Source organism: Populus alba, chromosome 14 (genome assembly GCF_005239225.2).
Source record: "Populus alba chromosome 14, ASM523922v2, whole genome shotgun sequence".
NCBI lineage: Eukaryota > Viridiplantae > Streptophyta > Magnoliopsida > Malpighiales > Salicaceae > Populus > Populus alba.
In genome coordinates this window covers 10853493-10876026 of record NC_133297.1, presented here as the reverse complement: position 1 = coordinate 10876026, position 22534 = coordinate 10853493, and the positions used below count along the sequence as shown (strand labels likewise).

General features: G+C 34.4%; 2 protein-coding genes across 7 annotated transcripts; one reads left to right on the top strand and one right to left on the bottom strand.

Annotated features, from left to right (window-relative positions):
• The first annotated feature begins 294 nt into the window (after positions 1 to 294).
• LOC118041814 (probable serine/threonine-protein kinase SIS8) lies at positions 295 to 16879 on the top strand. Of its 6 annotated transcripts, none has more exons than XM_035049311.2 (17): positions 295 to 536; positions 1169 to 1569; positions 2192 to 2395; positions 2952 to 3140; positions 3273 to 3532; positions 3642 to 3764; positions 3932 to 4021; positions 5145 to 5240; positions 5549 to 5641; positions 9710 to 9830; positions 10619 to 10919; positions 12273 to 12396; positions 12491 to 12510; positions 14676 to 14832; positions 15454 to 15742; positions 16006 to 16078; positions 16576 to 16879. In XM_035049311.2, exons 2-17 carry the CDS (start codon positions 1321 to 1323, stop codon positions 16656 to 16658), a joined length of 2472 nt encoding a protein of 823 aa, XP_034905202.1. In that variant the 5' UTR covers positions 295 to 536; positions 1169 to 1320; the 3' UTR covers positions 16659 to 16879. The 6 variants fall into 6 exon arrangements, with proteins under 6 accessions (XP_034905202.1, XP_034905203.1, XP_034905204.1 ...); XM_035049312.2 differs by having other exon boundaries at positions 1161 to 1569; XM_035049313.2 differs by having other exon boundaries at positions 1143 to 1569; positions 5555 to 5641.
• A 304-nt stretch (positions 16880 to 17183) lies between these two features.
• On the bottom strand, positions 17184 to 19590 carry LOC118041816 (F-box protein MAX2). Its single transcript, XM_035049317.2, has one exon. The coding sequence runs from the start codon at positions 19357 to 19359 to the stop codon at positions 17254 to 17256; it is 2106 nt and encodes a 701-aa protein (XP_034905208.1). The 5' UTR covers positions 19360 to 19590; the 3' UTR covers positions 17184 to 17253.
• Positions 19591 to 22534: the final 2944 nt, after the last annotated feature.

Genomic DNA, 22534 nt, shown 5'->3' with positions numbered 1-22534 from the left:
CACCTTTAAAAAGCTATTTAAAAACATGTTTGAAATGATATTTTTTTTAAATTATTATTTTTTATTTAAAATTTATTTTAATAATTTTTATTGTTTTTTAAAAATAAATTTTAATAAATAAAAATATTATTTTAATATATTTTTTGAAAAAAAAATATTTTTTTAAAAAACTATAATAAATAACCAAAAACGTAGTACTACTGTGTATCTTCAATACTTACTATATATTTTTTTTATTTAAAAAATATGAATACAAATAGAAATAAATAAATATAAGTGTCTGTTTGTTGTATATTTCCATTTCTTTCTCTCTGACCTATTATATTTCACTCTCGTCTATAATATCCTCTCTCTCTTGCTTTCTGTTTCTATTTATACACAAAAATAATATTTATTATTTTATTTCCTTCTAGAAAAAAGAAAAAGAAGAAGAAGAAGAGAGAGTGATGAGTATTATTTGTTTTAAAACGAAGAGTTGAGATTCAAATGGTATTGGCTGGAGTGGCAACTGCTTCTTTCAATGCTTCGATCTGCTGGTATTACACTCCTGACCTTTTCTTTCTCATTCTCGTTTTAGATTTGATTTCCTTTGATTTACTTGGCTATTTTGTTATCATTCTAGATTTAGAATTGGATCTGATTTTTATTGATTTGATTAGGCTTGGTAGGTTACCAATTCCATTTTGCAATGCTTAGGTTTTAAGCCTAGATTGTGGCTGTTTCTGTTGATTAATCACTACTTTACTCAGGTTTAATTCATTGCGGATTCATATAATTATTTACCGTCCTTATCAATTAGGTTATTTACATTTTACTGAAATATTTTTGTTTAATTTAGTTATTTATTGACTATTGAAGGTGGAAAAAGTGTAAGGAAAATGGTAAAATTCAGTTTACTGCTTAGGTTTAAGGGTAGATTGTGGCGCTGTTTTTTTTTTTTTTTTTCAATTGACAATTTTTTGAGTCCTTTAAGCTTGCTAGAGTAGTCTACTTCTCTATATGTCGTGCTTATTGATAAATTTAAACTGTCTTGGTTTCTGCACTTCTGTATTGATGATAGGATGTTGTGCGTTTGCATTGTGATCTCTCTAACTTTTTTTTAGATAAAAGAAAAATTTCAACTGACATTATGATCTTTCTAGTTTCACATAGGGTTTTAGCTTTGCAGGACAAATGGACTCCAGCGTAACAAAGTCAGAACAGAAGAGATTTTTGATACATAGTTAGTTGTGTAAGAACTATATTGTGATTGGCAAGGTCTTTTATGGGGTAAGAGGAGTGAGGGATAGAAATGGTTTTACATCCCAAATATTTAAGGACATGGAGGAGACACGAGATGATTCGGGGCCAGCAGAGCAAGGACCTTCAAATTCTGTGTGGTGGGGTTCAGACTTTATCGAGAAATTTGAATCTGTCTCTTTGCCTTCTCAAGAAGATACTTTGAGAAATAAAGAATTACATAAAAATTATGAGGAAGATGGTTTATCTTCCCAGACTGCATCACAAGTTCTCTGGAGCACTGGGATGCTTTCTGAACAAATACCAAATGGTTTCTACTCTGTCATACCGGTGAGAATTGATTTACTTTTTAATTTTTGTTCCTATTTATTTGTTGCAAGTTCTTTTGGTTGAGGAGTCTGATCTTTTCTGGAACTTCATCTTTTTGAGAGATCAATAAGTGATGTGGCTGGAAAAAAAGTTTATTTATGATTTTTTCCTTTCTTTATACCTGTCTCGTTTACATGCTATTTTCAAAAGACAAGGATGGACAATATCTTGTTTTGAAGTTTTAGTCTACATGCACTCATATGATACTTTTATCTTTTAATTATACACTCTCACACACATATGGAAAACCAGCATAAAAATAAACCACTACCTGAAATAGCAACCATACTAGGCCCACCCCCCTCGTACCGCTTCCTAAGGAGGGTAGTGAACCAGTACCAGTACCAGTACCACATACTATAATGCACCACGTTCCAGGTATTATTGGTTCAAACAATGCTAAATGCATTTCTTCCTGGATTATTTAAATTGTTGGTATTTTCAAGGAGGATAAAATTACTTGATGGATTGTGTCCTAACTTAGAATCGACTTTCCAGCTTGCACTCTTTGTTTTGTATCCACTTAGAGCATTTTTTTTTTTCACTTCATCTTGAGTTAATTTAATAACATGGATTGTTACAGGATAAAAGGCTAAAGGAGCTCTTTGTTAATATTCCAACTTTAGACGAGCTTCATTCTCTGGGAGCTGAGGGTTGCAAGGCCGATATAATTCTTGTAGATGCTAAGAAAGATAAAAAGCTATCCATGCTGAAGCAATTGATTGTGCCACTAGTAAAAGGGTTGAACTCAAATCCAGCTGCAATGATAAAAAAGATTGCTGGATTGGTAAGAACTCTTAAATTACCTTTGTTCTATTATATGGATATCTCATTTGAAGTTTTCAGTTGCTCTTTTCTGTCCCTTAATTATCTTTGACCCTTTTTTCCTTTTTTCGTTGTCCTTTCCAACTTTCAGGTTTTTTTTAACTGTGATGTTATGTCTTGGTTATGCCAAGGAAATCTATACATATCCATAACCTATTGTCAAGACATGTTACCGATCCCTTTACATCTCGGCAAAAACTGTTTTTTCTTGGCCTATGCAACTACGTAGGATCTTTCTCATGCGTGGGGGTACAGGCTTCTCAAACCACACATGTCATTAACTATTTGTGCTACAATGAATTTTTTTTTTCATATTTACTTTAATTTTCACCATTTAACTTGTAATTTAATCATAATATTTTAAATTTAATCATAATATTTTAAGGTTATATTCTTTGTTTTCTAGCCAATTCAGGGATCAAATTCTACCAAGGCATTTTTGCCGATCTTCTTAATTTTTTTTTCCATTTTTAGTCAAAAAATTGCTCATTCCATTTTCATATTTCATCTCTGAACAGGTTGCTGATTTTTATAAAAGGCCAAATGTGGAAAGTCCAGCAAAAGCTGCACTAGAAGAAGCCTCTCATATGTTAGAAAATCGAGGTGTTCAGTTGCTGGGGCAAATAAGGCATGGATCATGCCGTCCTAGGGCAATCTTTTTCAAAGTTTTAGCAGATTCTGTAGGTCTTGAAAGTAGACTCGTGGTGGTAAGTTTTAACTTCATCCAGTGAGGTCAACTACTCTGTTCCATTCTTATTTAATGCCAAAAAATATTCAAAGATGCAATTTATTGCTAATTAACATAATATCTGAAAATTTAATAATGCTTTTTCCCCCAGGGTTTACCAAATGATGGGATTGTTGAGTGTGTGGACTCATATAAACACATGTCTGTGATTGTTGTGTTGAATTCTGTGGAACTACTGGTTGATCTTATGCGCTTTCCTGGTAAGTTGATACCATGGTCAACCAGGGCTATTTTTATGACTCATACTCCAGCAGCAGGGGAGAGTGACTCTGCAGAAAATGATTCCTGTGATTCTCCACTTGAACCAAACAGTCCGCTGTATGGTTTTGCAGAAAGAGTGGATCCTGACAGGTTAGCAAACAGCCCATCACATGACTTTTCACAAACAATGAATCTGTATAATCTGTTAATTGGAGTTCTGAAATCCTTAAGTTGCTGTGTCATATTTTCTGTACCATAGTGCTGAAAAAGATGAAGGAAGCCTTCAAGTCCATAGGAAATTAGAGGCATCTCCGAATGTGTTAGGTCCTTCATTACGAAATATGATGTTGCGATCTGCTACCTCTATTGACAGAAAATTGAGGTAATAATATGTATCTTGTCCTGTGAAGATCCTTATTGCAATGTGACTTTTGTATGACACTTCTTGTTTGTCTTTTATTTTTCAAATTTTAGTTTCTTTTCTGACTTGAGAGAATACTGTAGTGCAGAATGCTGTGCTTGAACTTATTCTTTTCCTTTCTCCTTCAGTTTATCACATAGTGAACCCAATATTGCAACAACCTTTTGGAGACGTAGCCGGAAAAAGGTCATTGCTGAACAGCGGACTGCTAGTTCAAGGTGTTAGCATGGTTTACTTTGAATACTTTGTTAGTTGGTTTCACATTTATAGGGGAGCAACATGTGTTTGGAAGTCTAATTTTTGCTTTTGTTCATGGAAAAAGAGTACTACTCTCTTATGTGGCAATTTTCAAGCCTTTAAATAGGTTTGCTGTAGGATGGTGTTTGTGAGTCCTGATATCATGCACTCTCTTGGCTCTTCTTGTTTTTGCCCCCTCCCTTCGAGGAATGATCTCTTATCAATTAACAGCCATGGGTTAAAAGAATTCCCCCATATTTGGGCTAAGGCGTTATGGGGATTTTGAACTTATTAAAATATACCGGAATATAATCCATACTCTTCATATAGGCCTGATTGCAAGTTTCCTCACATCTGACTTTTTCAAAAGACTTGGAATTTATTATGGCATTTGATACCATACTTGTTATTCTTGTCTTGTGTAGTTTTTTTTTTGTTTTTGAAAATTGTGCTTTGTTTTTCTAACATTTACCCCAAATGGATTTATTATATGAGGAATGATTAACTAGGTTAGTATGGGGTTGGGTGTTTCTAGACCACATGATTAATGCCGGGGTGCATGTCTTTTAGCTGGCATGATTTGATGCCTTTTCTTGCTTTATTGAAAAACTTGTGCTCTTGACTGATTATTTGGAGGGAACATATCCTATTGCTCGATTTCTAGTATCTAGTTTTTTTTTATCCTTTGAAAATTAGAAAGCATGTCGGTTGAAAATGCTGTTTTCCAAATAGTGAAGAGGAGGGCATCCTCTGGTGTTTTTCAATGGCAAAGATTAGAGGTTGGATGTTCTAACACAACATCGGAGATTGGTTGGTTGTACCTTGACTCCACGTGTGGATTCTTACTTGTTATTTGAATTGCCTAGTTGTCTTTCTTTTCTGTTGATTCAATTGGGCATACACGGGGTTAGGGGTTTCGTTCACATGCATGCAAATATGCACATTGATTTCTCTTCACTTTGTTTCAATTGATCTGATCAAAGCTGTGTTGTTTATTCATTTTCAATAGTTCTAAACATGGTTGCTTGTGGTGTTGTCAAAGTTAAACTTTAAATTCTATTGGTGAAGTTTTAGTTGGTGTCTTCATCAAGCTTTGTTCTGCAGTCCAGAGCATCCTTCATTTCGAGGGCGTGGACGGTCCATGTTAAGTGGTGATAGACGTTCAATTAGACATTATGCTGATGATGTTGCTATATCAAGGTTTGTACCTTTTCGTTCCTATTGTTTTGAACACCTAAGGAGCTTTATAATTTTCTGACTTATGGATTGTATATGAGGAGTGGAAAAAGGAATATAGGCAAAGCAAAGAAAATGGATGATACGAGGAAGGGTGGAGGCTGCGTTATGCCATTGCTTTTAGCAATCTCTTTAGTCTTAAAACACACCATTAATCTCAACAAGTGTTACGCTTTATTCTCCTAGTAGCTTGTACATGCTTTATCCACCCTTTTCTTTGTTTATGCATCTGGTAATAATGAACTATGCTCATATTGGATGTTCATTTGTAGCCACAGGTCAGAGGGTGCATCAATGTCAGAAGCTCGTAGAATGAGAAGAAGAAGTATTAGCATGACCCCAGAAATTGGTGATGATATCGTAAGGTTGATGTTTATTTCATTATGACCCGTGTTGACTTTATGATTTGATGCAACTATGCTATTATTGTGTTTATCATTTTCTAGTTATCTCGACTTTGATTTTTGTTTTGTTACAACTGGAGTAATCTACGATGTAGTTGTAGAAAAACAAATTACAATATTATATATACCTTGATTGAAGTAAGCTATGATGTGGTTGTGGTAAGCTTTGATCTTATGCTATGCTACTATGATTGTTATTGTAGAAAATACAAATTAAGATATTATGATTTTTCTTCAATTATATGTATGTAATTCTTGAATTAGTTTGTCTAGAATATCAGGAGCTTTTCCCAAAAAAGAATTATTCTTATTTAGATTTTCATTTTCTACTTATTGTTAGGGTTTTGGTGTCTATAAAAGAGCAATGATTCTATGTTCCAGTCGGGATTGATAATTGAGAGTCTGTCTGGGAACTATAAATTGCGCTCCCTCAAATTTTGATTTTTTTTTTTGCCAAAAAATATTATTTTTTTATGTTTTCAGATTGTTTTGATGTGCTAATATCAAAAATAATTTTTTTAAAATAAAATAAATATTATTTTGATGCATTTCTAAGCAAAAAAACACTTTTAACCGCATTTGCTACCACAATTCTAAACACACCTTGAATCTTATTGAAAAGTTGTGTCTTGTGTTTGGCAATTAACTTTTCAGTTCCTCTCTCCCATTCTTCTTACTACCCTTTTGTCTCCTTGGGTGAGGTTGCCTTCTATGGATTTTTGGGCAGAAAACCCAACTCAATTCACAGGTCACAGAAAGCTGGCCGTGGGGCACGTGCATGCCCCATGCTAGAAAACCCAGAAGCTAGTTTTTCTAGAGCTCTTTCATTTTGGAGTTTTTCTAGCGCTTTATTATTTGTAATCGCTATCTTAAGACTGTTTTTAATCAAACACCTTTTCTCTCTTTCTAACCATCACTATAGGCTATAGCTACACTTAAAACTGCAACACAATCAAGCTACAACGGCAACAACCTTATTCCAGTCTTCTTATTCTTGTTTTTTTTGTTCTCCTATCCCAAGCTATTTTATTTCAGTTTGGTATACGAGTTGAAGTGATTCCTTACCCTTTCATTTATTTTTCGTTCTTGTAAACTTTTAGTCAAACTATTCTATGACCATGGTGACAAGTGTCGAGTTGAATTCCACGTTTTTTCTTTTTTGTCCCTTGTAAAAACCAAGAATAACATATCGACACCTAACCTTTAGGGGAAAGATGAAATTAGTGGAGACTTCTATCAAGGGAATAAAAGGACCCTTGAGAGTTAGTGCTTTTGAGCAAGTTTGGGAGCTTTCCATCTAGCCTTTCTAACCTTGGTCACTGAATACTGGTTAGAGAAATAACCTAAAAGCACCCTGAACACAAAGGTCTAGCAACAATATCCTATTCCATAACTATTGTCTTGATAAAAAGTAATTCTAGGATTTATCTTGATGCGACCAACAACGTGGATAAAACTAGGATTCTCAAGCCCTAAGGTTATAGACCTAAGCTATGAAGAAATTTAGAGAAAACTCATTGGTATTTTATAAAGTCTGAATTTGTATGTTTAGAAAATAAACTAGACATCACTATTTGTATTAGTTCAAGACCTAAAATCTTTATTGGAAAGGATTCCTAATTAAAACTTAACTAACATAATCTATCTAGCATGAGAATTCTTAACTAGTAAAATTTTAATTAAATTAAAATTCCTAAGCAAAGTAGGAAAAAAAATCCAAATACAACAATGTAAATAAAGACAATTCCACGTAGAACTTCCGGGTCTTATTTGAAGGTCTTCCATTCTCCGATCATCATGGGATTTTAAACTAATAGGAAATAGGTTCTTTAAAATCTTTTGTCAAAATTCATGCTTGATCCAACAGTCATATTGAAAGTTATGCTTGATTTTAACCTCTTCTTAAACTCCTCTAAACATAAAATTCTTAACCATTAATGAAATAATACAATAAACATTTTTACACCAAGAATATTATAGAAGGTTCCCCACGTCAATCCCCTCTGCTTGTGAAAAACTCGCCCTCGAGTTAATTATCATAAATTGAACTTGAACACTCCAAAGGAATAGATACTTCAAATATAGCATTGTAGCTAGCTTAATTGCGATGTAGCATGTCTTTGATATGTGAACTTCAAAATTTAATTTATGGTGTGTGCATGCTAAAGAAAAATCCATAGTTAATGTTAAACTTTCTAAGTCCACTTGTAGTTTCTTCCCATATTTTTTTACTTTAAACTCGAGTTCATCATCATTTGCCATTGTATGTAAAGGAACACAAGATAATTTTCCATAATATCTTCATGAGAATTGTAAAAAATTACCATGTTCTCCATGATCTTATTTGTAAGATCTTCATCCATGACTTAAAGATCATCGTTTGCCAAATTCTTCTCCAACTTAAGGTCAAAAGACTGAAACTATTTGTCAACACCCTCTTTGGTAACGTTATCTTATGATTAGATAACTTTGAAATTTTGCGTTCACCGAACTCCTCCAAATAGACAAGTGGTTGTCTCGGTGGAATTTTAGGAACAGGTCGAAGGTAAGGTCGGCCTGAGGTAAGTCATCCATTAGCCAATTTATATCTATTATGGCTTGATACAAGTGATCAAACATCCTGTCCCAATGATCTAGTTTATGTGCTCCTGAGCTTGCACAACCTCCACTCCTGTATTGTGGAAGGGGTTGCTATTGTCTCCATCCATCGAAAGAGGCCAATTTGCTATGATAACAATTGACGTGGTGAATAATGTGGATAAAACTAGGGTTCTCAAGCTCTAAGGTTACATACCTAAGTTGTAGAGAAATTTAGAGAGAAATCTATGGTATTTTATGAAGTCTAAATAATAGTCTGAATTTGAATGTTCATAAAACAATATAGACATCCCTATTTATATTAGTTCTAGACATAAATCCTTTATAGGAAATGATTTATAATTAAAACTTGTCTAAATAATAGAATCCATCTAGCATTAGGATTCCTAACTAGTAAAATACTAATTAAACTAAATATCTTAAGCTAATCAGAAAAAATAATCTAAATACAACAAGGTAAATGAAGATAATCTCGCTTAGTAACTTCTGAGTCTTATTTGAAGGCCTTCCTGATCTTCAATCATCATGGGATTTTAACCTAATAGGAAATAGGGCCTTCATAATTTTCTATCAAGATTTCATCTCGAGCCAACAATTAGATTAAAAAGTTATGCTTGATTTAGCAAACTACATCTTGAACTCTTCTTAAACTCCTTAAAACCTAAAAATCTTAATGAAATAATGCAACAAACATTATTATGACAAGAATATTAAAGAAAGATCCCCACATCATTTCCTCAACAAAACCACTAGGTGACTACTGTTCTTAAACTTCTCAAAACCTAAAAATCTTAACCATTAATGAAATAATGCAACAAACATTATTGTGCCAAGAATATTAAAGAAAGTTCCCCACATCATTTCCTCAACAAAACCACCAGGTGACTACTGAAAGCCTCAACCTTGGAGTCGTCAGCATTGCTTCTAGGATTAGTATTTGCTCGATTTAATTTTCTCTACAATTCAAGATTTTTAATAGTTTATTTGGAGTTCCAACTATTTCCCATCTAGTGGATCTATTTCCCATCTAGTGGATAAGCAACATTTACTAGGAATCTACTTCTATTTCATATTAAGTTGGTTTTCCTAATATTTATTTCTCAAACTGCTCCCAGGGATTTTAATTTTATCAGGTTTAAATTTTCCTAATTTGGACTGGCACCTTGGACATTGGAAGTTGGGTTAATATTGATTGATGAGATAAACTTTAGCAGAATTTGGTTCTTCTTTGGTTGGGTTTCTCCATTCTTTGCTTTATCCCTGTGTGTACATTGGTTATTTGGTTATCAAGTTCAATGATAAGTGCTGTTGTTCAATTAGCCTTTCATATTTCTTGACAGAATTGCCCAAGCTGCATGGATTTGATTAATTTTGGAGAAAATATCTTGTTCTTACATTGCAAATCAATCAATCCATCATTAACAATTTCAGGGCTGTACGTGCTATGAATGAAACTTTGAAGCAAAATCGTCTTTTGATGGAACATGGTGATGATAGGTTATTTACAAATAATTTAGGCGACAAGGACAATGGTTCAGATCTTCAGAAAAATGTAAGTATCTTTTTGGTAAAATGGATCCATATACTTTTGTTTTTCTCTGACATAAAAACTTTTCCTTGACAAGGACAGTTTGTTCCTTGTTCTCTGCTCATGTACATGAATTTAACTGTTCTGAGGTTTGTTTGTCAATTATTGCTTGTGTTCATATGTACACGAATGTTTTTGGGGTTTAACTGTCATCTATTCTTCTCTGGGACTATTCATGAGCATGAAGTTTGAGTTTGGGCACTTCAATGGCCAAACATGGTAGCATGGACAGATAGCTTCATCAAACCAAGTAGATCTTATGGCCTTGTCTGTCCCACTTTGATGGATCGTTATCCTTTTCAGTCAGAGCACATAGCAATTCTTGTGTTAGTCCTTTAACATATTGATATTGCCATGATACCATGCCCAAGTCTACATCGTCATCTAAAAAAAATCTGGCATATGAAACAGCTTTTAGATTCGCTAATATATTATGCCTCATATGGATGTGATACCATGGATTGAACTTGGTCTTTTCCACCCCCAACATTCTAAGTTGCTGGATTCTAGTCATATCATAAATTTCATCCTAACAAAGGTTCTGTACATGCCTAGGAAAATCCATTGTAATATTTTTTCCCTTACTGTTTTTTCTTCATGGGAAGTTCCACGTGTTAGTTTGATTATAAGAGGAGGTTAGGTTGAAAATTAGTCTCTTCCAGATGCATAATTTGGCATGTGTCATTGAACCACATTTGTAATCATCCTCCTAGCATTCTCAGTACTAATTAATCAATTTGCGCATGGGATAGGTATCAAATTTCTGTCTTGATGGTCGTGATGAAATATCTGGTGGAAGGTCTGCTTTATATACCCTTGAAAGGAACCGCATAAATTCCCAGAAGGCAATCTCATTACCATCATCTCCCCATGAGTATAGAAGTCAAACTTCTGAGAGGAGTGGACCTTCAGGCTTTGTAGCAGATGATCAATTGGTTTCAACATGGAATAGAGTTCTTGAATCTCCCTTGTTCCATAATAACCCCCCACTACCTTTCCAGGAATGGCATATTGATTTCTCAGAACTAACTGTTGGAACTCGTGTTGGGATTGGTAAGCATCACTACCTATAATTTTCAGCCGTGTTGTTGCTTTGAATTTTGTTTGTCAGTGCTGCAGTACACATTTACCTATTCCAGTTTTGTATCTTTTTAAAACGAGTTACAATTTTGTAATCCTCCAAAAGTACTTGGTGAAACAGTGCTGTCTCTTTTGTAATTGCAGTGATAGCACACAATTTGCTTGGATTGAAGGTTCCAATGTACTGTTGGCTGTCTAAAATCTTAATAAATATTTTTGTATAGAAAGAAAGGAACAGGCGACACACATTGCATGAATTTGAAATATTAATTTACTACAAAAAACTTTCAAGTATTGTGATAGTGTCCTAATCTTTGGATTGTTGCCATGTAGTTTTATCATGAATTCCTATTTTTTGATTTATTGTTTCCTTGGATAAATTTCTCTGTGGTTGAGTTTTGTTTTGCCACCTATGCTAATGACTTGAGAATCTTCTCTTCTGTACTTGTTTTATTTTTTCTTTGATAAATTGAAATGGAATGGTTAGATTCATTGATGTTTTCAATGATGTACGAGTTTTGAGATTGATGTCTCTCCTTTAAATTTCCATACACTGCTGGACAATGACCTTGGTTGAAGTTTCACTGGATATCCTCATAAACTGCCAATCTAATTTAAAGATTTGACATCAATCCAAGTAGTTACTCAAATATCTTATATGCATACCATTCCTGAAACTATTGCATCTTCTGTTTTCTATTTCTTTGGGTGGTGTTTTATTACAAGGAAATCATAACCAGTGTTTGCTCAAGCTGTTGGCAGCAGGCATTCTGTTCATTTTCCTAGTAATGGGTGATTGCTCCAGCTATCTACTAGTGTACCCTTGAATTCATGGTTCATCTTCGAATTCGTTTCTCATTTTTTGTCTTTCAGAATTTAATGTACAGAAGCATGCTCACATGAAGAGTCTGATGCCACCTCACTCTTCAAACTCCCTAGGAGGCTGTAGAAAACAGAGTTAAAATAAAAAAAGGGTTATCCAAACTGTATATTTAGCTTGAACTAAAGATAAGAGCTGTTGCTCAGCTGAATATACTGTGGTGAAGAAAGTTTTACTGTTGCCTACCTTAAAATTAGAACATGTCTGATGGGAGGAATCATGCAAACTCATCTTGCAACCATTTTACATATAAAATTAGAGCCTTATCCTGCCCATCTCCCTCTCATCCTCTCCTCTCATCTTGCAACCATCAAAATGTTGTAGTCTAAATTGATAATTTAAGCAACATCATGCAATAAGGAAAATAAAATAAATATTTTGTTTGGTGCAAACTCTATTTATATGTAAAATGGTTTAGTGATTTTAGCTATCTTGATTGTATATAGGGTTTTTCGGGGAAGTATTCCGTGGCATATGGAACGGTACAGAAGTTGCAGTCAAGGTTTTTCTAGAGCAAGATCTAACTGCTGAAAACATGGAAGACTTCTGCAATGAGATATCAATTCTTAGGTCTCTTCTTATTGATATGTGGATTGCTTTAATTTTATCCCACCCATATTTCTGACTTTATCCTTTCTGATTTTGTGCATGCGATTTCTTCCAGCCGTCTTCGACATCCTAATGGTATTCTCCTTACCTGCTAATTTCCAAGTTGCATCTTTTATATTTCGCTTGTCTAAGATTGCTGCATGTGATGGTCTGCTTGTATAACTTGGAACCATGAATTTAACAAGAGCTACCTCATCAAAGAAAAAACAGGAGAGATCGTGTTGTTGCTGTTGTTTAGTTGATGGCAAGTTTTTTACCTGCTTTTCTGATGGAGAATGAGACTAAGATTTTCATGATTCTTGTCATAGGAAAATTGGAGATTATATTTCATTTTGTAGCATTTCTTAATTGAAAAATCTAGTTATTTTAGGCTATCATAATTTTTTAAATTATTTGAGGATTTTACTAGGGTAAGCTACAAAATTACTCCTGACCTATTACCTTTTTCACAGTGTTACCCTTGGCCAATTTGGGCAATCAATTTTGCTCTTAACATTACTTTTAACAATGTCAACCTTCCATCTAGTCTTGCCCGAAAACAATTAACAGAACTGTCAAATAACTTCCGTGCCTTGCATGCATTTCATTTAGCAAGCAAAATGGAGGGGAAAAAAATCCATAGTCCCCGAATTCACCCTAATATTCCAAAACTCATGCATCTAACAGTTTGATATTAGGGTGAATTTGCATTGCATGAGTTACTTGATGACTCTGTTAACTATTTTTAAGAGAGATTTGACAATCATGTTTAACAGTAGCTGAATGATTATTGAGAATTGAATTCTGTTTTCTTTCTTTTGCTATCATTCTCTCTCGCTTCCCATCTCCCCTTCCTCTACTTTGCAGCCCCTTTCTCTTATTCATATTCCACATCATTCTGATATCAGAGCAAAACTTCTGTCCAAATCCTTAAAATTACTCTCTCAATTTTAAAGCACATCTAATAATAATACTAATAAAAGCCACTAAAAGAAGGGCAGGTCACAGAAACTGTACTGTGTCTGCCTGTGCCCAGCATATTTTTAGTACTCAGGTTTCCTTCTGTTCACTACAAAAAATATATATATATATATATATATATATATATATTGGGAACAACATCTCTGTTGCTCGCTGTTATTCTGCTGGCTGCAATTCAGTTTCTCATTTGTTCATCAAGTTTTTCTTTTAGGATATTTGTACTGACTGCATCCTCACGCCTTCTTAACCTCACTTCTGTTCATTGATCTACACCTGCCTTGGCTTTTTGTGATCTCATAGCTGCTGGTTTTGCCCTTTTTGAATTTTCCAATTTGATCTCTATAGCACTGATGATTGAATGTTGAATATGGTTTTTGCTCTGAATGAAGCTGGTGATTTGAAATTCAGTATGTTCAGTAGCTTGCGTTTAGTTTGACTTTGTTTATGTGAAAAGAAAAGAAATATCTGTGGAAACCTATTAGTAAAATAAGTGGTAGATTGATGTATGATGAAAAAAGAGATGTAACTTTGGTATTAGAGCCCAACCTTGACCAAACTCATAACTTGAATTTTTTAATCATCAAATCATTTGGAAACTCATAAACAGGTTCAGGAACTTGACTTCATTATTCAAGAAGTTAATTTCATAATACAATTGAACTTTTAGGTTGGGTTTGAGACCCAACAATTTTAATGGAATAAAGACTCAAACTTCAAGTTGTGGAGTGCAGAATTGAAATGCTTCAAAACTCGTGGTTAAGTTTTTTCTGTAAAGAGGAGAATGTTGGATAATGAATGGAAGATTTATAAGAATATTTACTCTAGGAAAGTAGGAGACTTGTTCTTTTTTGTTGTATGGTGTATGGTAAATTCACAAACAAAATTTTGTTCCATTTTGTTCGCATGCTATTAGGTGGATCTTCTTATTCAGGTTATTATGATATTTGTTTTATATAAAAAAAGGTCATTATGATATTTAGTATTCATTATACCTTTTTATTTTGTCTGGACTTTATTGTATTTTCTTTATTGTTTTAGGGTTTAACTAGGTTTAGGTGCTGTGTAAAGGCACTAATCTACTATTTTGAGGTTGTTGAAGGTTATTGAGAGCTGAAACTTCTGTCTTCTCCCTTTTGCTTTCTTCTTCTCTTCTATCTCTCTCTTTCTCTATTTCCTCTGCCATTTCTTCCCTCCTCTCTTTCTTAATTCCTTTACTCTCTTTCTTATATTTTATTTTGTTTCTCGACGAATTCTGAATCAACTGATGCTGGTTATTGCAGTTATCTTATTTTTGGGTGCTTGCACAAAGCCTCCACGCTTATCGATGGTTACTGAATACATGGAGATGGGGTCCTTGTATTATTTGATCCACTCGAGTGGTCAGAAGAAGAAGCTTAGCTGGCGGAGGAGGCTAAAAATGTTGCGGGATATATGCAGGTGTGTTTGTCATGTCCTAATATATGAAATTCTTTTATGGATGGGCATCTTTACAAAGTTTACATTTTTGAGGGACTAACTTTGAAACTAGTGGTGCTATTAACTAAACCATTTTCTTTAATGCTAAGTTCTCTATTTTTCATGGCACATTTTAAAGATATAATATATGCCTAACATCTCTCCTGGAGTGTAATGAGTAGAGATAGAGAACACGCTACTTTCTTTACAGATGAGAAACTTGACATGATTGTATGAGAAACTTGACATGATTGTGGAAGGTTGATTGTTGAAACAGAACCCAAAGGATACAAATAGGCTACTTAAACCAAGAGATGCTTTTAAATGATTCTATATGTAGTAATCTGATAATGAGAGCACATATATGTTATTGCTAATTATTTTTGAAACTCCTATCCGGCCATTATTTGGCTGGTACTTGTTATCATCATTGAAGCTTGTGTGTGCTGGGCAACTTAATAGTTGATTAAAAAAATGGGCAGTGCTTTAGCTGCTAGTTCCAGTAGCATTTGACTTAGCTACACAGGCAATTTAAATTAGAAGTTGGCATTCAGCTCTGTTCTGATCTGATCGTAATCTTTTATTCTTCTGCTTGTCACTAAGGGGGTTGATGTGCATACATAGAATGAAGATAGTTCATCGGGATCTTAAAAGTGCAAATTGCCTCGTGAATAGGCATATGACAATCAAGATCTGTGATTTTGGACTCTCCAGAGTAATGGCAGACATACCAATTAGGGACTCCTCATCTGCTGGAACTCCTGAATGGATGGCACCGGAACTTATCCGTAATGAACCTGTCACTGAAAAATGTGATATTTTCAGCCTTGGGGTGATAATGTGGGAGCTCTACACACTAAGTAGGCCATGGGAAGGTGTACCCCCAAAGAGGGTATGCTTCCGCTCTTTTATTTCACTTTTGAATTTCATGCTTTTCTCTCTGAGGCAGTTGCATGGTTGTACAATATTGTTCCATCAGGGACCTTTACTCAATGACTTGTTTGAGTTATGTTTTTTTTTTTTTTTTTAATTATTCTCTAGATTTATCGTTTACGCCCTACTCGTTCAATCACGACATTCTTTTTTTTAGCTCAAAAACATTTTGTTTTCCGTACTTATGCAATTTGACCATTGTAAAAGCTTTATGTTGTCTAGGTAGTTGATGCTGTTGCTAATGAGGGATCCCGTTTGGAGATTCCAGAAGGTCCACTGGGCAGGCTAATATCGGGTAACCATCTGTTGTGACAGGCAAATAAAGATTGCTAAAAATTAATGTCGCGTTTTTGCATTAGCCCCATAGTCAGGGACGATCCCAGACTTGGGTGCTTGGGAGGACCAGAATGTAAAATCTCTATTCTTTGGTGGCCATTTCATTAGGAGTTTTTGAAACGTTTCTAAGAACAAGGGGGATTTTGAATCTTCTTGAAACTCTGGCCTTGGTCCCCCCGTTAGATTCGTCCCTGCCCATAGCATGTTCTTGGGGATATTGAATCTTTCTTAAACTTTGGCCTCCCATGAGATTCTTCCCTGCCCATAACATGTTTTTTTGCATGCGATAATTGGCTTTGAAGATTAATTTCACCTCTTCTTTTTCTCTACATGAACTTTTTTCTTTATCTTTTAAATAAATGTAATTTAATTGTGACCCAATTACTATTCTCTTGGGATACTCTGCTGGGATCTGGAATTGTACAAAACTAACGCCTTAACCCTCTCTGATTGCAGATTGTTGGGCAGAACCGGATTTACGGCCAAGCTGTGGAGAGATACTCACTCGCTTGCTCGATTGCGAGTACACGACTTGCTGATACAGTCTGTTTCTTGTATACAGACAATGGTAGAGACGTTGCAATGTTCTCGGCTTAGTTGCGGCCTCATAATTTTTCAAATCATTGTGAAACATGAAATTCTTCAATTTTCACTGGGACAAACTCCAATCATTTCGTGTAATCAAACTGGGAGAGAAATGGAAATGAAAAAAAAAATTTCAATTGCGGTTGACAAGAATGAAGAGATTCGATTTTAAGTTTCTGGAACTTGCCTTTGCCATGCTGCTCCTTTCAATGACTCCAGAAAAAGAAAAGATTTAAAAGATGGAGACCATGTCTGGGATAGATTAACCAAAAACAAAAAAGGGGTGGGATTTTATACCCATCATGTTTTGGGTTCCATGCTCACCGACGGGATGCATGAGTGTTTTGGTTCCTCAGGTGTGTGCCCATCAAAGGCGATTTAAGTTTGGATTTCTTCCTCGGATATAGAAGAAACGGGAAAAAAAAAAAAAAAAACCCTCAATATCAGCTGATTCATGAATTGCCATGACAAAAAAGAAGGAAAGAAAAAAACTGCAGAAGTCTTTTATTATCATGCTTCTAGTGAACAAGTAGCGGTAACCATCTGGTTTCAGTCGAGGATCTGACGCCTGTTCAATGCATCTTCAAAACGACTACATGAACCAACTCTCATCTCAGTGCACGTGTCATTATCTGGTGCTGGATAATAGTCTTCCCTCAGCTGCACATCTCTCAGATTGGGGATTCTTAGGAGGAACATGATGAAATGCTCATGAGCTGTTCCATGTATGAAAAGCTTCCTCATTGCAAGACATTCTGCAAGCAACCCTGCTCCCGGGAGCGACAGGCTCCTTTGATTTACGTCCCGGTCTTGTGGTGGCCAATAATCAAGCTCATATATGCTTAAATTCCCGATCCCGTTCAAGAAAAACCTCTCCCACAGGCTCAAATCCATTTGCCCAGATGGCGCAGTTAATGCAAAACCGATTGTATCACTGCAATCCAACTGCATCTTCGACAGGCGAGGGTAATAAGCCAGGCAGCTTAATCCAAATTCACGCTGTGATGGTTTGTGCCCGGTTCTGCAGTCTCCCTCGACCTTTATCCTGATTTCCTCCAAATTAGGACAATCATACAGGCCAGCCATTGGCAATGGAGTCAAAAGCACACCGGCACCGATCCATAGAGAAAGGTACTTGAGCCTGTCCCAAGACTTGCTAAACATTCCATTTCCATTGCTTTGCATAGAGGAGGATGAGGAATCAGGATCCGAAGAATACTTGCTCTTCTTCCTTTTGCTGCCATACTCGTGCTCGACACTTTGACAGAGGCCCTCGTTGAGGTCAAAACAGAGGATACCGCCATCCTCTTCCAAACCTTCCCAGACACAATCAAAGTGTAGCCTTTCAATTCGACCCTGGATAGGCTCAAGAGATCGCAGAGACGCTACAGCGTTAAGGTTCTTGCAACAAGATATTTTGACCTCAATCAGAGTCTTATGGAGCAATGAAGCCATTGTCCTCATTCCCTTCATTGTAATCTTCTTGCATCCCTCGACCTCAAACCTCGCCAAATTACAGCACCCTCTACCAATCTCAATCAACCCCATGTCCGTCAAATCGGCCGAATTCTTTATGGTCAAGGACACCAGGCCTGAACACAAGGCAACCCCATCAAGCTGGGACTCAATGGCCATACAGATCCCATGAAACTGCCCCAATTTAAGCAGCTTCAACTCAGGACACTTCGAATGAAGCGCTTCCAAAGCCAAAGCACTATCCCTTACATTCTGGTAAAAATCTAGAACCAGCTCTTGTAAAAGAGGAAGGCCAGTAAAGAAGTCCACCAGCCCCACTTTAGTAATCCTTGCATCCTCCCTTGTGTACCCATCATCTTCAGGTTCCCCTCTAGTGCTCCCCAAGGAAGCCCTATCAACAAGATGCAAAACCCTTAATCTTGGACAGTTAGCAACAATCGCTAGAAAGGTCTCGTCACTAACACATCCAAAGTAACTTGGATCGAAAATACAAACAAGAAGGAACCTGGTTAGACTAGGACAAGCTGCAGTGATTGCCTGAATCTCCTCAGACTTAAAACCATCAGTTAAAGAAACAGTTAAGAGATCCAAGCACGTCAAGGCCTTGGACACAGATGGATAGGCTTGCAAAACAGGAGGGATATCCTCAGTCCAGTAATAAAAACTGGAAAGGTCGATGCTACTAAGAGCCTGGCAGTGCTCAAACAAAGGGACTACATCATTTCCGAGGTGAGGGGACGAGGAGCGTGGATGCCAACGGATGAGCTTGACATGGCTCAGATTAGGCCACTGAGGGAGGAGGATGTGAAGAGTGGAGGGAGATCGAGCATAAACGGTGAGGGATGTGACTAGAGGGAAGGCCAGACGGAGGCGTTGGGCGAGGAGAAAAGGGTCGGAGGAGGCCGTGGATAGGAGATCAGAACGGCCCCAAGGAGAGAGCAGAGAGAGGTCGAGGTGAGTCACCGATCTGAAACAGGTAGGGATCATGTAGATATCACGCGCTTTGCCACGGAGAGTGAGGGAGGTGCGGGTGGATCTCTCTAGAGCTAGAAATTTCCTGTTAACCAGGGAGAGTGAGTTTCGGGTTCGTGTGTCAGAGACTGATGAAAAAATGATTGACAAAATCACATCCGGCAGATCGTTCATGGTAGCAGCCATAGCCATACTGGAACTGGCCATCCTAACTATTCAACTTTTTTTTTTTTTTTCCTTTGCTTTTTGTTACATCTTCCAAGTTTCAGGATTGGTTTGATAGAGAGAAGACAGAAAAAAGATGGGTCCTTGGAAAGGATGAGGACAGAAGAAAATAAAGAAAGACAGAGAGAGAGAGAGAGAGCACACACGGGGCAAGTACTGTAGTATAGTCATCGTGGTCCTAGTTTTTTTCTTTATTTGGGGAATGGATGAGAGAACACGAAGAGTGATAACGGACATATTTTCTATTTGAAAAAATAATAAGATAATTTTATTTTTAATAAATTATAGTTTTTTAAAATTATTTTTTTATATAAAAAAATTAGCTAGAAACCTGTAAAATTATAATGTATGTTCTTTAAAATTGTAATTAAAATAAAATACAATTTCAACTTTACCTTATCATATTTCTAGAAAAGAAAAAAAATGCATGTTTAGAGTTACGCTTGAAATGTTGATTTGTTATTTGTTAATTTTTTAATTGTTATTTGTTAATTTTAAATTAATTTTTTAAGTTAATATTAAAAATAAATTTTATAAAATAAAAAATAATAAGATTCAGAAATGATAAGATATTTGACGCAAGGAGTTTATTCATATCATCTTGATTTGGTTCTAATTTTTCTATATTTTAAAGAATATCGATTTTAAAATACCGATTCAGGGTCTTTTCTTATCTATATTGAATAAAACATGTTGAGTTAAATTTTGTTCATGTAAAACCTATTTTATTTAGATTAAAAAAATCATATGTTTTTTATTTGAAACCATGTGTTATGGCTCAAATCAATCCTATTTTTAATAGGAATAGCTGATAATTGAATCAAAATTTTCTTTTCCTATTATTTTTGTATTCATAATAGATGAAAAGATAAAAAAATTTTAAAATATAATTTTTACCATAAAAAAAAATAAAAATAAATAAAGAGTGGCCGGATGGTGTTGGCTTCCAAAGAAGAAAAGCCGTGTGATCATGGGGTACTGGTTATAAAAATATATATATACGTTCATTCTGGGCTTGGGTTGCCTTATTTGGACCGCGCGTAAATCAACCACCTGCCGTTTGTGTACGCGTGTGATGCACGTGCAGAAATCAAAACTTGTCCGTTGTGGGTGACTAGGCTGCGTCTGGTACATGGATAAACCATTTCCATTTTGCGCTCCTCTCCTGTGCTGCCACGACTTCCCTTTCTTTTAACCACTTCCCTTACACAACCGTTTTTTTTATTAATTGATCATCAACTTTTGATTAAAATCCAATTTAATTTATGATTATTATTATTTTTTTAATTTTTTATTATTCCATTTATCAGGTGTATCACATGCACGATTATTACATTCCTTGGAAATTGATTTAAAAATTTGATTAATGAGCATATTTAAAATAAAATTCAATATAAGTTATGTTATATTTTAGATTACAACAGAGTTGAAAATTATTTTTTAATATAATTATTTTAACATAAAAAATTAAAAATATTTAAAATTAATTGTGAATGAATGAGAAATTAATATTAAAAAAATTATCAATTGATAAAATTTTATCATACTCAAAACCTCGAGAACAACTTGATATATTACAAGATTTTATATATATAATATTGAGGGGTGTAGCTTAATTGGTTAGGTCCTGTTGTTCGAGTTTCACAAATTTTAAAGTTACTAGAAGCTTATATGATCGTTAATTTCAAGGTTTATAGGATTAGTTAAGATGCGTGTAAACTGACATAAACATTCATGTTAATAAAAAAAATATAAAAAGTTTTGTTGTATTGTAAAGTAATAGATTAAAGTTAAAATTGAGCTTGCAAAGCACTAAAGCTCTTAGAATAAAAAGACTTTAAGGTATTTGGACTTAAATTACATGTGCACTTAACTTGAGCCGGAGTTAATTATAAAATAATTTTTTATATATATAATAACTGTTTAGATTATTTTTTGTCAGCTAATAATTGTTTAGATTCATTGAATCTATCTAATTAGTTTTTTTATTCAATACCTGTTCTTAACATTTTTTTTATATTTAAAATGTATTAGTATTTAAAGGAAATCATATAAGGTATTTATATATAAAATGATGGGCGACTAAAGGGCGATAAATATTTCTGTTAATTAACACAATTAATTCTTACATCAAGGCCTAGTTCCCTGTATAAATAAGGGGGCTGTACAAGATATTAAAAAACAAAGACAAGTTTCTTACTTCTTAGTGTTTGTTTCCCTATTATCTCTATATTTTTTTCTTCCTTTTCTTTTTATAAGATTTTAGAGCTTTATGTTTCATTATGGTAGAGAGAATTAATTTAAGTAATTTGTTTTTCTAAGTTTATAGGCCTTTATCTATAGGGTAATACTTTAAGGGGGTGTTGTTGTAATTTTAAAAGGTTGCAGGGACCGTTTGCACAAAGTAACATGCAATTTATGGTTAAAAATAAATGATTGAATCCTTAACATCTACGTTTTATTGTCCTTTTCTTTCAAAATCCATCAATAACAAGTAAAAACACTAAATACACAATGCTCTAAATTTCTTATACTTGCTTTATTTTAGCAATTCATTAATATTGAAAATTTGTTTAAAAACATGGTTAATAAGTATATTTGAGATCAAATTAAAAGTAGAGTCCATTCTCTTCTAAGATTAAAACTTTATTGGAATTTAATCTTCAACATATTCTCTTTGACATAAAACATTCACATGATTTAAATAAAATTATAGGTAAATAAGAAATTAAATTGTAGGTCAAAAATAAGTACATAATAGATTGTTTATATATATATATATATATATATATATATATATGACAAACATCAACATAAAAAAAACAAATATAAAGATTCTAGCATGCATACTAAACATAAATCAACTTGTAATACAAAAAAAAATTCCCAACATGCATACTAATTAAACAATATTTTTTATGTTTAAATTAAAATAAAAAAAGATACTTGTTGAAGCACTTTAAATAGTGAAGCTTTTGTTACTATCAAGAATCAATTTTTTGTCTTTAAAACTTTATTACTTCTTTTTTTATCCTTAAGATATGTTGTGATACAACTTAACACTCTTGTTTTTAGTAACCAAATAAATACAAGTGTAGAAAAATTAAATGAACAAGTTATTTAGTTACGAAGATAAAAAAAAATTTTAAGAACTTTT